The sequence below is a fragment of the Girardinichthys multiradiatus genome, chromosome X (genome assembly GCF_021462225.1).
Source record: "Girardinichthys multiradiatus isolate DD_20200921_A chromosome X, DD_fGirMul_XY1, whole genome shotgun sequence".
In the NCBI taxonomy this organism is placed as follows: Eukaryota; Metazoa; Chordata; class Actinopteri; order Cyprinodontiformes; family Goodeidae; genus Girardinichthys; species Girardinichthys multiradiatus.
The window spans coordinates 27,923,516-27,937,724 of NC_061817.1; the positions used below are offsets into that span (position 1 = coordinate 27,923,516).

Below are 14,209 nucleotides of genomic sequence, written 5' to 3' on the forward strand. Positions count from 1 at the left end.
GATGTGAGACACTTATTACTGTCACAAATATCTACTGAGATATTTAAGGAGACTGATCTGTGTTTTTTTAATGTATAGTTGAAAGATAATCCAATCAAACTGAACTAGCCTGTGGTTGTGTATTGATCAAATGAATCACATGTACTTCAAAAAGACTTAGAAACTAATCCTAAACTAAAAATAGTATTAGTTATTCCATCGATAGTACAGGTATAAAATGATGCTCATTATGCAGGATTATTTTTTTTCACATATCGTAAATCTTTCATGTTAATTATAAGCCCTCTAAAGTATTACCTCAATTTATATTGCAATTCACAATTTCTTATACCACCACCCCATGCAGGAACTGTACACATTTAAGGAAATGCCTGTTGTAATTTTTTTATTTAAATAGTGGCACAAATCTGACTCTAAAGTTCTTGTTTGTTCCAGGTTTATCATAGTGTTCTTAAAATATAATGAACACAGTCTGTAAATGTGCTACTGTTGATTTAAATGGCTCAAGACACATTAAAACGTCTATTTAAAACTTGTGATTCTTGTGTCGCTTAAAAAGATGTATATTTTTGGTTTAGGATTGTAAGGCAGTTCAACATGTTAGGTTTGTTTAACAATAAAGAAAAACGCATTAAACAAAAGGAAATTTTTCAATTAAGTGAATATGTGTTATGTGTTAGATAGAGAGTATAATAGTGTGATCGAGGACTTTCGCTTTGTTTATCACTCTAGTTCTGTTGTTATCAGATAATTTAAAATGGACTTTAACTGCCGTTTTCTTCTGTTTACACCCTGGTTTTCAATCATAATTGAAGTTTTATCAGACCTCTGGGAGCTCCGTCATTTTCTTAAGATGCCAGGAGACATTTTTGTTAATTAGCAAATCATGTTTCCTACCAACAGGGTTGTTCCCTTTGGAAATTAAATTAGCACAGTAACCCAGTTCAGTCAGACGGTGTGCAACAGCTGTGCGCTTGGTTGTGAAAGTCTTCGCACTACAGCCATCACTTAAAAAAAGCTTTTAAAAAGTCAAATTAAACAGGACTGTACTGTTTATTTGATTTACAGAACATAGGAAGCAGGACTATGAAACTTAATGGACACTAAATAATGAATTCATTATGTCAACATCCCTGTTGTGTCAAGGTAATGGGGAAAACTTGATTGAATGTTTTATACATTCATTTTCTTTACTATATTTAACATATCGAAGTCACACAGGCAATAGTGTGAAATTGTCTTTGAGTTGAAACAAAAACAAAGCTCCTAGCTTAATTAACATTTTTCTGATTTTGCTCTGTTTCCAAATACATAGATTTAAATCTCCAGAATCATTAAAAAGCTACAATAATTCTTGCCTGTTAACGAAAGCTGCACAAAACATTGCAACTTATTCTTATCTATGCCAGTCAGATACTTTTGCTGGACAAATAGTCTTTTCTTTGCAGAGTCCGTGACAATGTGCCCATCTACCATCAGCTGTAAAAGAATTTAAGCAGGGCTTGTCATATTATCCTCATGCCAAAGCTGCAGCTTCATCATGTCCACACCAAAATGGCAGCGCTCTAAGTAAATCCTTGTAACACACTTTGACATTATGGCTGCTAAGTACGTAGTTTTTAGTCGCTGCTCTGGCTTCAACCAGAATGATACTGCCAAGCATTTTCAGAGAACAATCCATGTTCTTTACAGCACAAAAAAAACACTCCATGTTTAGCCCCCCGTGCCATACAAATTAGTATGTGCAGGGCTTCTCATGCCTGTTCTCCCTGTGCACATGTGGGTTCTCTCTCGGTACTCCGGCTTCCTCCAACAGTCCAAAAACATAACTGGTAGATTAACTGGTTACTCTAAATTGCCCTTAGGTATGAATATGTGTGTGCATGGTTGCTGGTCCTGTGTATCAACAAATGACCAACAACCCCACCCCCACCCTATAAGGACAAGCAGGTATAGACAATGAGTGGATGGTTAGGATTCTTTCCATAGAAGAGCTCTAAAGAAATGCACACATCTCCAGACTCAATCCTAGTTAAGCTGTGCTTAAGTTTAACTGCTAACTCTTGTTGTCAGGTGGCCTAAGTTAAAGCCCCAGCAAAGTAAGTAGTAGTGAGGAGAATGAAGGAAAAAGTGCAAATAATAGCCCATTGGGTTGATAAAAGACATTTTTAATAGTCGCAGCATGAATCATTATAATCAGTTCCAGGTGTTTGAGCTCTAATGTCATGTAAAGAATTATAGGTTCCTTCCCTGAAAAATGTTTTAATATTTCAAACTAAAACAAATTTTATTTGCAATAACATAACAAGAAAACAAACGCTATGATTAATGTTGTATCTCCCCTCAGCTATGGTCACATGAACATACATCTTCACCGTGCAATAACATTGTTCTCAGTAAGACTGCAATCCTCGTCGACAACATGTATAACATTTTCAGTTTTAGAAAAAACAGGCAAATGGGTTAATGGGTTGATTTTAGAGGTGAGAAACACATGTGGTAAGTGCTCAGCGGAAATCCATTTTACAGCAAACAAAAGACTTAAATGTCTGACTGATATGACCCCATTAATGGGTTCTACACTGCAGGTCATCTCTGCTAACGGGGACACCAACAGGGAACTCAAGGGTTTATTAAATGTACATTATGGTGTCATATTTGTTGATCTAAATATAAATACAGTCACATATGGTTTGTAATTATGTCACAATCTTCTTATTTATATACAATTTGTTAATCGCCCAATAAACAGAGCACAGTGGCAAGCTCACTTTATGTTCCTATTATAAAAACAGAAAAAACAGTAAGAGGCTATGAGTGGTGAGCTGTCAAGTTCTCTTGCTATAATATGAAGGGACTGCTAAAGCCTTTTTTTTTAATGAGCTTTAGAGGCTTATTTAAGGTTTGAGAATGATTCTGGTTTTGCTAAGGTTATTGTTTTTCCACACAAAAAATATAGCAGCACAAACTTTCTGTTGGCTTGACAAATTCTATGTAAGCTAGACCTTTTATTGTGGGCACAATAGGTGTATATTAACTCAAGCGAATAGAAAGATTGTGCACTGCTACCAGTTTTGGAAAAGTTTGAGCATGTCAACGTTGTGCACAGTAGTGTGCTTTAATTGAATTTTTCAGGTCAGGCTTCTTAAATAGGTCAGAATGAAACTGTAAAGTACAAGTCAAGGACAAAATAAATAAACCTCAGGTTTTCTTTCCCATAATAAGTGGTTGCTTGCAATAATACCATATGGCATACTAACATGAATGAATAAATATAAACATGAATAGAATGTACTCAGTATATTTTCTCTTTTTCATTACTCCCTGTCAGCTTTTTATGCTATTGTAACGTTGGGAGTTTTACACCTCAACATTCTCATACACTCAACATTACTGCTCTGTAATACATAAGTGGCACAATAATACTGTAGAAAAATATGTTATTCAGAAATCATTTTCCCACTTGCTTTACACGATAAATAAATTTAACACAATCATCAAATAAATGTAGTTAAACACTGTGAATAGTTATATGTTTGTATTTGTCTTCTACAGGAAATAGTTTTGTAAAATTCACAGTTACAAGCTATGAAACTGAACAGAATTGGATCAGCAAAATATAACAGCAGACCATAGAGAGTTTGAAGTAGAAATAATAATTAAAAAAAACCTCACACACTTATCAGCAACCTAAGGAATATAATATAAATATGACACAACAAATTTACTGTAGTTATCACAGTACCTTCCAAAGGTATTCATGCCTGTTGAACAGTTTTCCATTTTTTAATTTTGGAGCCTCACAAATGCATGACTTTGTGTTAGTCTATCATTCCTAGTAAAATACATGTAAATGTATGCTATGTTATTGTTGTTTTTGCTTACAAGGACAAAGGACATCAACACCAACCTGAATATGAAGCTGAATATTGGCCAATAGATCTGAGTAAAAACATACCTGTTCATTCAAACTCTTGAAATAACAACCTATCACTTTTAGTCATTTTTACGAATTATAAATTGCAACCAAATAAAAAAATATCCTCACATGTATGTTTTTGCTTTATGGTTATGGAAAAAAAATATAATCTGAGAGCCTTACCACCGAAATAAAATTTGTTATAAACAATAGTTTGAACTGGCTCATTATCTACTCTGATCTTAGTTGATTACCAAACTGTGGCCAACTTCCAGTATCTTACAGATGTCAAGACAAAGCCATTTTACTCTCTCTCCTCCTAGAAAGCAGCAATTGACTGTGAGCTCCAACTGTTATAAATAGCCACTGCAGGGGTGTTGAGGTTCCTTGGCTGTCAATGGATGAGGCTGCACTGAGGTACAGAGCTGCACTAAACAGTAGCACCTTCATAGGTGAAAGGCCACAGAACAACTTGGTTATAAAGATATTTTCTTAGATATGTTTCTAAATTAGTCATGAAGAGAAAGCTGTCCAACAACCCGCCAGTGGATGGCAGTGTTGAATTAAAACAGAAAAGCTCTTACATGAGTACAGGAGCCTAATTTTTAGAGTCTAAAAACTGGGCTATGTACAACAGATTAGACAAAGAGGGAGGGCATAGCATTATGCACATCCAAGGGGCCACTAACCAGCACAAGAGGAACAATCATGACTTTACTGAATGGGTTTTCAAATGTAGAGTTTAGGTTTTACTGCCTGCAGTTGGATTTTATATATCCAACTTTAGATAGGATGGTTCTGTCTGGCTGTCCAGGCCTTATAAAAGTGTAGTTCTGTTATTAATGCATTGGTGTAACTAACTCTGAATTATATTTACCACAGGAATTGTTTTATGTTTAAAAGGTGGCTGGGCTGTGAAAGAAAGATGTCCACCAGTTCTTTAACAGTAGCTTATAAAAGATTTTGAAATTGTTGTGTTAAAACATATTGATAATATCATTAAGATTACTATGAGGTTACATTTGAGGTCATTATGCAGTTACAATAGTTTATACATACTGTACCACTGATAGCATTCCTTGACTTTATTTTCCCAAGTTTGAAAGGAAAGACATGAAGACCTTTAACAATTCCAAAGGACAGGAATCCAAATTAGGATGACATTGTGATTTGTAGGCCCCTCTACTGCTGAAGAACAATAGTACATGTTATTTTGTCCAACAATAGGTTTGGTTCGGCTATGAATAACTATTAATAATTAATAATTAATATTAATTAATTATCATAACGTTAGTAATTTAATCAAAATTACCAAGTCGGGGCACCACCTGATTATCAGGAATTAATAGCCAAACAACTGTCAATCTCTGACAGTGAATGTCTGGTGAGGTGGTATTACAGAACAATGGGAGTGAAGGAATGAATTCACCCACTAGAGTTCTCAAACAGCAAGCACTGCACACATATACAACATAAACACTATCAACTTCTCTCCAGGACATAAGAATGTATTTACAAAATACTTAAAGTTCAAGTTAAAATACTTTAGCCAAGAAATTCTTTAACTAGGCTAGCAACACTTAACTAAACAACTAAGTAAAAATTAAAAGAATAAAGAAAACTAATGACAACAGAAAAAATGTAAAAAGGAACATTTAAGAATAAAACTGAATCCAATAACCAATAAAACAATGCAGTGATATCCCAGTTCAATGTGAATATATATGTTTAAGAACCAAGGTTTGTTTTGAGGAATTTGGAAAGAGCCCAAATTAGCCTTAAAAGCTAACAAAGAACAACAGTTGCTATGTGTTCAAACACCCAATTTACAATGCAAAGCAGAAGGGAAAATAAAGCTTTATTTTAATAAAATAATGTTTCAAAAATCTTTTGCTGAAAAGCTACCAAACTGGTGGAGTGCTATGACCAATCGCAGTGCAAACAGAGCGAGCTGGCAGTACTAATGGTGGCTACAGTCTTAGCATTAGAAGAGCTTTTAACGTTTTTCCGTGTTTGCTGTGGCATTTATTTTTCTAATTATTTCAACAGTAAGCTGACAGGAAAGGGGTGGAGAGAGGGGAAAGACATGCAGCAAAGGTCACCTAGGCCTGGAGTCGAACCTGTGACTGGCTGTGTCGAGGACTGAAGCCTCTGAATATAGGTTGTGCGTTTGAACCCTGCACCATACCGTGCTCCATTAGCAGAGCTTTCAGCTTTGATTGCAATTTTGCAAGTTTAAAAGGACTATACGGGGGCGCGGCACTGATGGTGTAGGGGTTAAGCGCGCGACCATATACAGAGGCTCCAGTCCTCGAAGTGGCTATCTTGGGTTTGAGTCCCGGACCCGGCGACATTTGCCGAATGTCTCCCCCTCTCTCTACCCCTCTTTCCTGTCTGCCTATTGTCAAAAATAAATAAATAAATAAAGGCCACTAGTGTCGAAAAAATCATAAATCAAATATCTTAAAAGGACTATACGGATATATTGTATGCAGGTTAGTGAGAAAGATGACTCACAGATAAAATGACACAAGCTCACGTTAGTGAGTGTTCAATCCACTCATTGAAATTGTTTGTCACATCGTTAAAGCACAACTTAAAATCAATTTTGCAGCCTGAGGCTGAGTAACCAAATTCACTCGAACACTTAAGCACCACAAGCAAAGCAAAATAAAATGAAGTGAACACTATAGTTTTATCTGAAACCAATTTTATCTGCCCAGACACAACCTTTATGATGACATAAAGAGCATATTGAGGTTAGCAGGTGCGATAAACAGAGAAGACGTGGCGGTCTCTCTCAGGTAGCGTGCAAAGCTACAGTTCCCATGTTGGCCTCGCTGAGGGCAGTAGCAAGAAAAAACATTTCTCTAACATTATTAGAGACACCGTCTCTTCTTGGGGAATCTATCATTCTTTCAGAATTCTTTCTACGACTGGGTGTTACAATCACCAGATACATAAACAAGATGCTGTACTTTGGATCCAAGGTGTCTTCAAAGATGCAGTCTTTTACTCAGTCAGCGAGATTGAGATGCTCACACACGTCCTCCCAAATGCAGCCTGTGGAAAGCTACAGACAAAGAAATGCTGCCCCAAGCATAGGTTTGTAGCTCTATGAAGTCACAGGTGAAACAGCTGCTTGGAATGCGTCCTTAATGGGAGGTGGGCATGAGAATGGGCAAATACTGTGCAGTCTAGGATTCAAAGTCTTGTTTGCTCTCTGTGTGTAGTTCAGTCATTGATCCTTCAAATAGATGGGCCCAACAATCATGGATAAATTGAGAAAATAATTTTTCCTTAAAGAATTCAAAGACCGGTCAAAATTCACAGCCTTGCCAGCAGGTTCTGCCACTCACTACTAAGACTCTCCGTCTCCAGTCAGGGAACCCTTGAAAGAATGCCTTTGTGTGTGGCTGAGTGCCACAAAATGAACCAATTAGAGGTGTTTGTCAGGAGAGCAACACTCATCGAGCACTCACTGTGCCAGCCATGGCACAAGGAAATTTTCTGAGAAAAACTGTAGTTTCAGTTATTGTTCTTCTGTTGGCAAAATTATTTGATTGTTACCCTGTGACATATATTTCTAAGCAATGTTTCTGATGTTGAAAAGGAGTTTAATTATTAAATTGTCCGAGAAATAAAGATCTCTGCAAAAAGCCTAATATATAATTAATAAGCCTAACCTGGAATTCTTATCATTTTTGATAAGCTATTAATGTGCATTCATGCAATGCTCTCTACAGACAACACCGTTTAAATGGTTGGTTTATTAGAACCTCATCAAATATTTCAGTGAAAATGTACTATTTTAATGCAAAGACATCCCAAAAATCTTAAAATTAACACAAAAGGAAAACAAAGTTAATCTCAAAATTGGCAGTAGAGCATGCGACCCATATTATTTAGGCCTCAGTCCTCGACAGAGCTGTCCGAGGTTCGAGTCCCGACTCCAAAGCCCTGTGCTGCATGTCCTTTCCCCTTTCTCCACCCTACTTTCTGTTCACCTCAACAACTCATCCAAGATGTCAGAAAGAAACCCAGCACAACATATAAGCACTCCATGGCTCAATTGTCTCAGTTGGTTGGTTCTGGGTTTTTTTTTAAATGAGGTTCTGTGAATTTATATATTGTAATAGTTAATAACCTGTTGTAGAAAGACATCATATCACCATAAGCTTTTTGGAAATTAAATAAATCCTCAGAGTGGTGGAGGGGTGAAAGCTAGTCAGACATACAATATCTGTTTTAGCTCACTTTAGCAATTGAAAACAACTTAAAATAAAATTTTTCATATTGTCAAGATACAATGCTAGGTCAGTGGCCATTAACAGTGCCCAACGTTACAACAGACTGTTACAACAATATGCATGGTCCTGTTTTGTCCAGCCGAATGGCGTTCATGTGTCTATGTGGAGCATTAGTCAAGCTGCCAACTCTATCAATCTTTTTTTTCCATGTCTCCTGTTGCAACATTTCAGGCAGCTATATCAATCTGCCAGATTTACTCTGACTCATAAGATTACTCTAGCTCTGTGAAGAATGGAATAAACTTTAGAACTGTGAGTCAGCATCGAGGATGTTTCCTTGCCTTTTAAGGGCTCATATTTGTTTGAAATGTATCTTGACTGACTCACAGTCAGCTCATTTCCCAAATTGGCCGTTTGATACACATGTGTCTGACTAACTTGTTAGCATTCACCACATTCAAGGATGTACTTAATTTCCCAAAGTATTGGACCAGATCAATACAATTTATGTGCAAAGAGACATTATTTTCTAGATTTGCTTGTTCCTCGAACAATGACTGGGTCATGACTGTATAAAGAACCCTGACACCATGTAGAAGAGTAAACAGAACGTTATCCATTACAATCATCTATGTGATTAGGAACTGGACCTCTGGAACCTTCGGACCTCAGACTCAGGATAGATGAGTAAATAAAGCAGTAAAAGCACCAACACACTATTCCTTTTCCAACTGCTAATATTATTGTTGAAGGGTTCTGCAAACAGATATATTTAAAAGTTTCATATTGCACCTAAAATGTGAGTCACTAGTTGAAATCCACTATGGTTTGTGTCCTGCAACAGGGTATTGATGTTAGTTAACACCCAAACACTATTTAGGTTAAAGTTTTTATTGATTAAACTGTCTTTCAAAATTAGGATTAGTTATGATCACAGTATAATATCTTGTTTGCAATTTACGTGAGTTATAATTTTAAAAACATATCTACATAAAGTATATTAAGGAACTACTAGAAATTGAAAATGGAAATGAATGGGTTAATGGTGAACATTCAGTGCAGCTGACTTCAAAAAAAGTTTGAGGGCTTGGCATTCTTTCCATTCAGTGTACAAACAATTGCACAAGAATCAGTCATTCAGTGTTTCACGGTCTGTCCACTTTAAAGTGATTCAGCAACTAAAGGTAAGCAGGATAAATTAGACATTTAGGCAAGAAAATGATTGTAACTGAATCTAATTTAAAATGAACAGATTTTAACCACACTGTCCACAGTAAACGTTTGATTTGATATCAATCCTCTGTCCATAGCTGGAATGCAAACCATTATACTGCTTGGGGTGTTGGTACTGGGAGCATCAGTGGTGTTGCCAGACCCAGACACAGCTGGAGAGAAGGTAGCTCAGGATCCAGTTCCCTGTGCAAAAGGCTGTAGCTGTATGCATGATGACTACAGCTTGGAGCTCAACGTCTACTGCAGCGCTCGAAACTTGACTCAAGTACCAGCTGACATACCACTGTCCACTCATTGTCTCTGGCTAGATGGAAACTTGTTTACTTCCCTCCCAGCGGCGTCTTTTAGGGATCTAATAAATCTGGACTTTTTGAATCTACAGAGTGGCCAGCTGTTGACCCTTGACCCTCAGGCTTTCAGAGGCCTCAGATCCATAGCCCACATGCACCTTGAGAGAAACCGCATCCGTGCGTTACCAGGTCCAATCTTCCAGAACACACCTAACCTTGCTACACTTAGTCTGCATAATAATCAGATCAGCCGCACTGACGAAAGACTGTTTGCTGGGCTCTCGCACATGTGGTTTCTCAATCTAGGATGGAACTTACTTACAGTCTTGCCAGAGACAGTTTTTCATGACCTAGTAGGTTTGCGAGAGCTGAACCTTGCAGGGAACAGACTTGCTTACTTGCAGCCGCAGCTATTCCAAACTCTTGGTGAGCTGAAAGAACTGGATCTGACAGGAAATTACCTAAAGGTTATTAAAGCTAATGTGTTTGTTAAACTGACTAAACTGCAAAAGCTTTACCTGGCTCAGAATCAGATTGGGACTGTGGCGCCCAGGGCGTTTGCAGGCATGAAGTCGCTCAGATGGCTAGATTTGAGAAACAACAAACTGACTTCTCTACATGAAGACACATTCTTAGGCCTGCACAGTCTTCATGTATTGCGCCTTTCCAACAACTCTATCGCTGGCTTAAGGCCCAGGACTTTCCGTGACCTGCAGTACTTGGAAGAACTAAGACTCAGTTACAACAGGATTCGAACTCTGGGGGAGAGGATCTTCGAAGGACTTGGCCATCTGGAGGTTCTAGAACTAGATTATAACCAAGTGCAAGAGGCACAGATGGGAAGTTTCAGTGGTCTGTCTCATGTGGCTGTCATCAACCTATCTGGAAGTTGCTTTCAAAGTTTGCCTGACCAAATGTTCAAAGGTCTGTCAAAACTTCATAGCCTACACCTGGACAGAGGTTGCCTTATGAGGATCACAGCTCTAGCTTTCAGTGGTCTCTCTGGCTTACGGAGGCTTTTCCTTCAACAGAACAACATCACTGTGGTGGAAGATAATAGTTTTGTAGATATGGTGGGACTCCTAGGACTAGACTTAAGCTTCAATAAACTGGAAGTTCTCACAGATCACACTTTCTCTGGCCTTACTAATCTGGAATACCTTTTGTTGTCTAATAATAAGTGTCGTCAGTTTTTGCAGAATGGAACAAAGCAGGTACTTCCACGACTGTGCTACCTGGACCTCCGGGCCAATGCCTTGACAAGCATAGCTACCAATTTCTCAGAGAACATGGAGAAACTCCTGTTGTCTGGAAACCAGTGGAAATGTGACTGTAGCACACTCCCACTCAGAAACTACAGCTTGGAAAAACCACAAGTCATCCCCCGGCAGGTAGAGACCCATGCGGAGAGTGAAGAACCTGACAGTACAATCACCATATATAACAATATTACATGCACCAGCCCACCACATGCGGCTGGTCAGGACATACGGGATGTGGACAGTGAACACTTCAGAAGCTGCTGAGGATACACAGACTTGTTGATTGATACAAAATAGCTGACTTTGTGTTTCTGGCTTAGATTACATTTTTCAGTAGATTCAATTTAACAATATCACATTTTTGATATACCTTTATTTGAAGAAAAAGGATATTATAAAAAAAAAACACTTCTAAGGCATCCTAACAATATGTGTTTTATAAAGTAAATTCTCTGTCAGTTCAGTTTATATTATTATCTGAAGGAACTGTAATGATTTTAAGTTTTACTACTTATGTGGAGATAAATTTGCTGAAGATATTTAATAAAATATGTTAAAATGTCACGTACTGTGCCCTTTTTGCCTTTTATAACTGATAATTAATAAACATAAGGGGGAAAGCAGGTCTTTGCCTCTCTAGAAAAGAAAAGCAGAATGCACTACAATGACAGAAAAATACGTGAGTAGATATTCCTATACTCTTTAATAGCCTTGAAACAACCTAAGCCAAATTTTACCTTATGTACAAGACAACTGCACGTCATATAGTAACTAGGTTTACATGAATCAGATTCAAAATCATCTTTATTGGCCTGATTTGTGCGCACGATGAATGAATTTATACAATGAAGTGCAATGCGGTGCAATGAATTTAACTTTGGTTTCCAGCACTTACATCGTACTGACAATAGTTATAAATATGGAAACTTTAGACAAGATAAGGATAAAGGAGAACTATGTACAGATATGTCTATGTTTTTATATCAGGAGGAAAGAAAAGCATTTATCTGTAAATCCCTTGTTTTAAAGTAAAATAATATAATAATGCTTTTGCCTTATGAAACAAACTTTGACAGACTGTTTGGTCAAAACACAGATTCAGTAAAGCTCGGCTAAAAGTAGAAGAGACATGGACCCTTACTGTGATTGTGTGCAGTTTAATGTTTTAACATGGGTGTTATCAAACACCAGAAATTCTACCTGTGTCATTGTAAATTAATACAGCTAGCCTATAATGTACAATGTTGCCCAAAACAAAAGTTGGAATAATTCTGCCTTCATTACTCTTTAAATTGTGCTTTATTTTTCAATCTGTTCTGTTTGGAAGACGTTTATCAGTACAGTTATACAATTTAATTAAAAAAATAAATCACATTGTCACAAACATTTTAAGAGAAGATGTAAAATAATAGTTTCATTCCAAATTTATGGGCAGCGGTGTAAATGCTTTGTGAAAGTGCCACCAACTCCTTTAACTCTGCATGCCAGCTGTGGTACGTCCAGTTGCCAGCTGTTATCAACAATTTTTTACAGTGACTCAAAGCTTTTTCATGGATGTTAAACCACAAACACCAACCACAGAGGTTGATTATGCTGGACTAAGTCATATTTTAAGTTTTCCAATATCTGATAAAAGGTAAATTGCAAAGTTCAGATCTGGAAAATATTTTCATTATATAAAAGACCAGTTGGTTATTCACTGGAAGTTGCTGAATACTCAAGCTTTTCAGAGGTTAGTGAATTCCTTAAACCTGGTGTTGATATAAAAAACATTTGCTAATAGATGTGGCCATTTGCGTGCGTTTTTAAAAAGCGACTGATTAAACTAAGTTGGTCAGATAATAATAACAGACACTGGATGATGATAAAACAGAAAAAAAACAGTGCTGTTTAGGATTCTAACGTTGATGTTGAGGTTTAGGTCCAGCTCATTCTAAAACATGAATATACTTTGATATTAACCAATTAATTGTAGCTCTGGCTGTATGTTTAGGATCATTTTCCGACTGGAAGGTGAACCTCAACTCCAATCGTAAGTCTTTTGCAGCTTTAAACAAGTTTTCTTTCATGATTACCTTGTATTTGGCTCCATATATTTTCCCATCAACTCGGACCAGCTTTCCTTTCCTTGCTGACAAAAACCATCCCATCAGCATGACACTGCTACCACCTTTTTTCATGGTGTGTTCAAAGTGTTTATTTATTGCCACACACAGCATTTAGCATGTAGGCCAAAAAGTTACATTTCAGTCTCATTTGACCAGATCACTTTTTCCACGTTTGCTCTACATGATTTGTGGCAAACTGCAGAGAGGATAACTTTTGACTTTCTTTCAACAATGTAACCACGTTTCTATAAAAGCCAGATTTGTGGAGTGCACAATTATTGTTGTCCTGTCAATAGATTCTTCCACCTGAACTGTGGAAATGTTTGGGGTTCTCATAAACATTCAGTGATCCAATTATTAACTGGTTCTTTACATCTGCTACCCAACAAGGCTACTACTCCTATCAAGTGTCTGCAGGGCAGAATTCAAGAACACCCTGACCTCAACTGACCTGTCAAATCCACTGGGAGCTGTGCGTGTGGTTTTCAGGAAGACTTGAAGCAGAATGTGCACAGAGTCGCAACCAGCATCTAAACAGGTCTGCTGTCAAAATAAAGGAAAAAAAAAAAACACTTAACAATGTAAACATTTTTTTTGCACAGCTCTGTTCAAACTTAGTTGAAGTCAGGTCATATATTTGAGGTTTTTAAATAAAAAATGGATTGAAATATTTCGGAGCTCCAGATATCAAATGAAACTTTTGCTTACAAATATTTTAAACATATTTCTAGAGGTATGTTATGATCCATCTATCTGTACAGTTTTCTTAGCTACTAAATGCAACATAACACAGAAGTTCTGTAAGGCCCATGTTTTGACCCACATTATTACCGCTCATTGATTCTTTTAATCAAACCCTGTTTTTCCAATGTAGCTCAGACATATTGACTGTTGCCTTTTTTATTTCAGAAATTTCCAAACATTGCACTGATTTGACCAGATTATGCATAAAGTAACATGTATGGCAATAAAAAAGTAATGTTTGTTGAACGGGATGTTTTGCCTCTAAAGATCTCATAAATCGAGAAATATTTATCTGTCTGAACCCTCTGATCAGCTGTTACACTTGCTCAGCCGTACTGTGACTCATTTATTTATCTAACTACTTTATAATCTGAATTTTTGGATGTTTCCTGTAGAACTGTAC

The 14,209-nt window shown here is 37.1% G+C and overlaps 1 protein-coding gene across 1 annotated transcript; it reads left to right on the top strand.

Moving 5' to 3' along the window:
- Window positions 1–9,279: 9,279 nt before the first annotated feature.
- Window positions 9,280–11,518, top strand: LOC124863194 (insulin-like growth factor-binding protein complex acid labile subunit). The gene is made up of 2 exons (XM_047357478.1): window positions 9,280–9,353; window positions 9,480–11,518. The coding sequence occupies exon 2, from the start codon at window positions 9,485–9,487 to the stop codon at window positions 11,216–11,218; it is 1,734 nt and encodes a 577-aa protein (XP_047213434.1). The 5' UTR covers window positions 9,280–9,353; window positions 9,480–9,484; the 3' UTR covers window positions 11,219–11,518.
- Window positions 11,519–14,209: the final 2,691 nt, after the last annotated feature.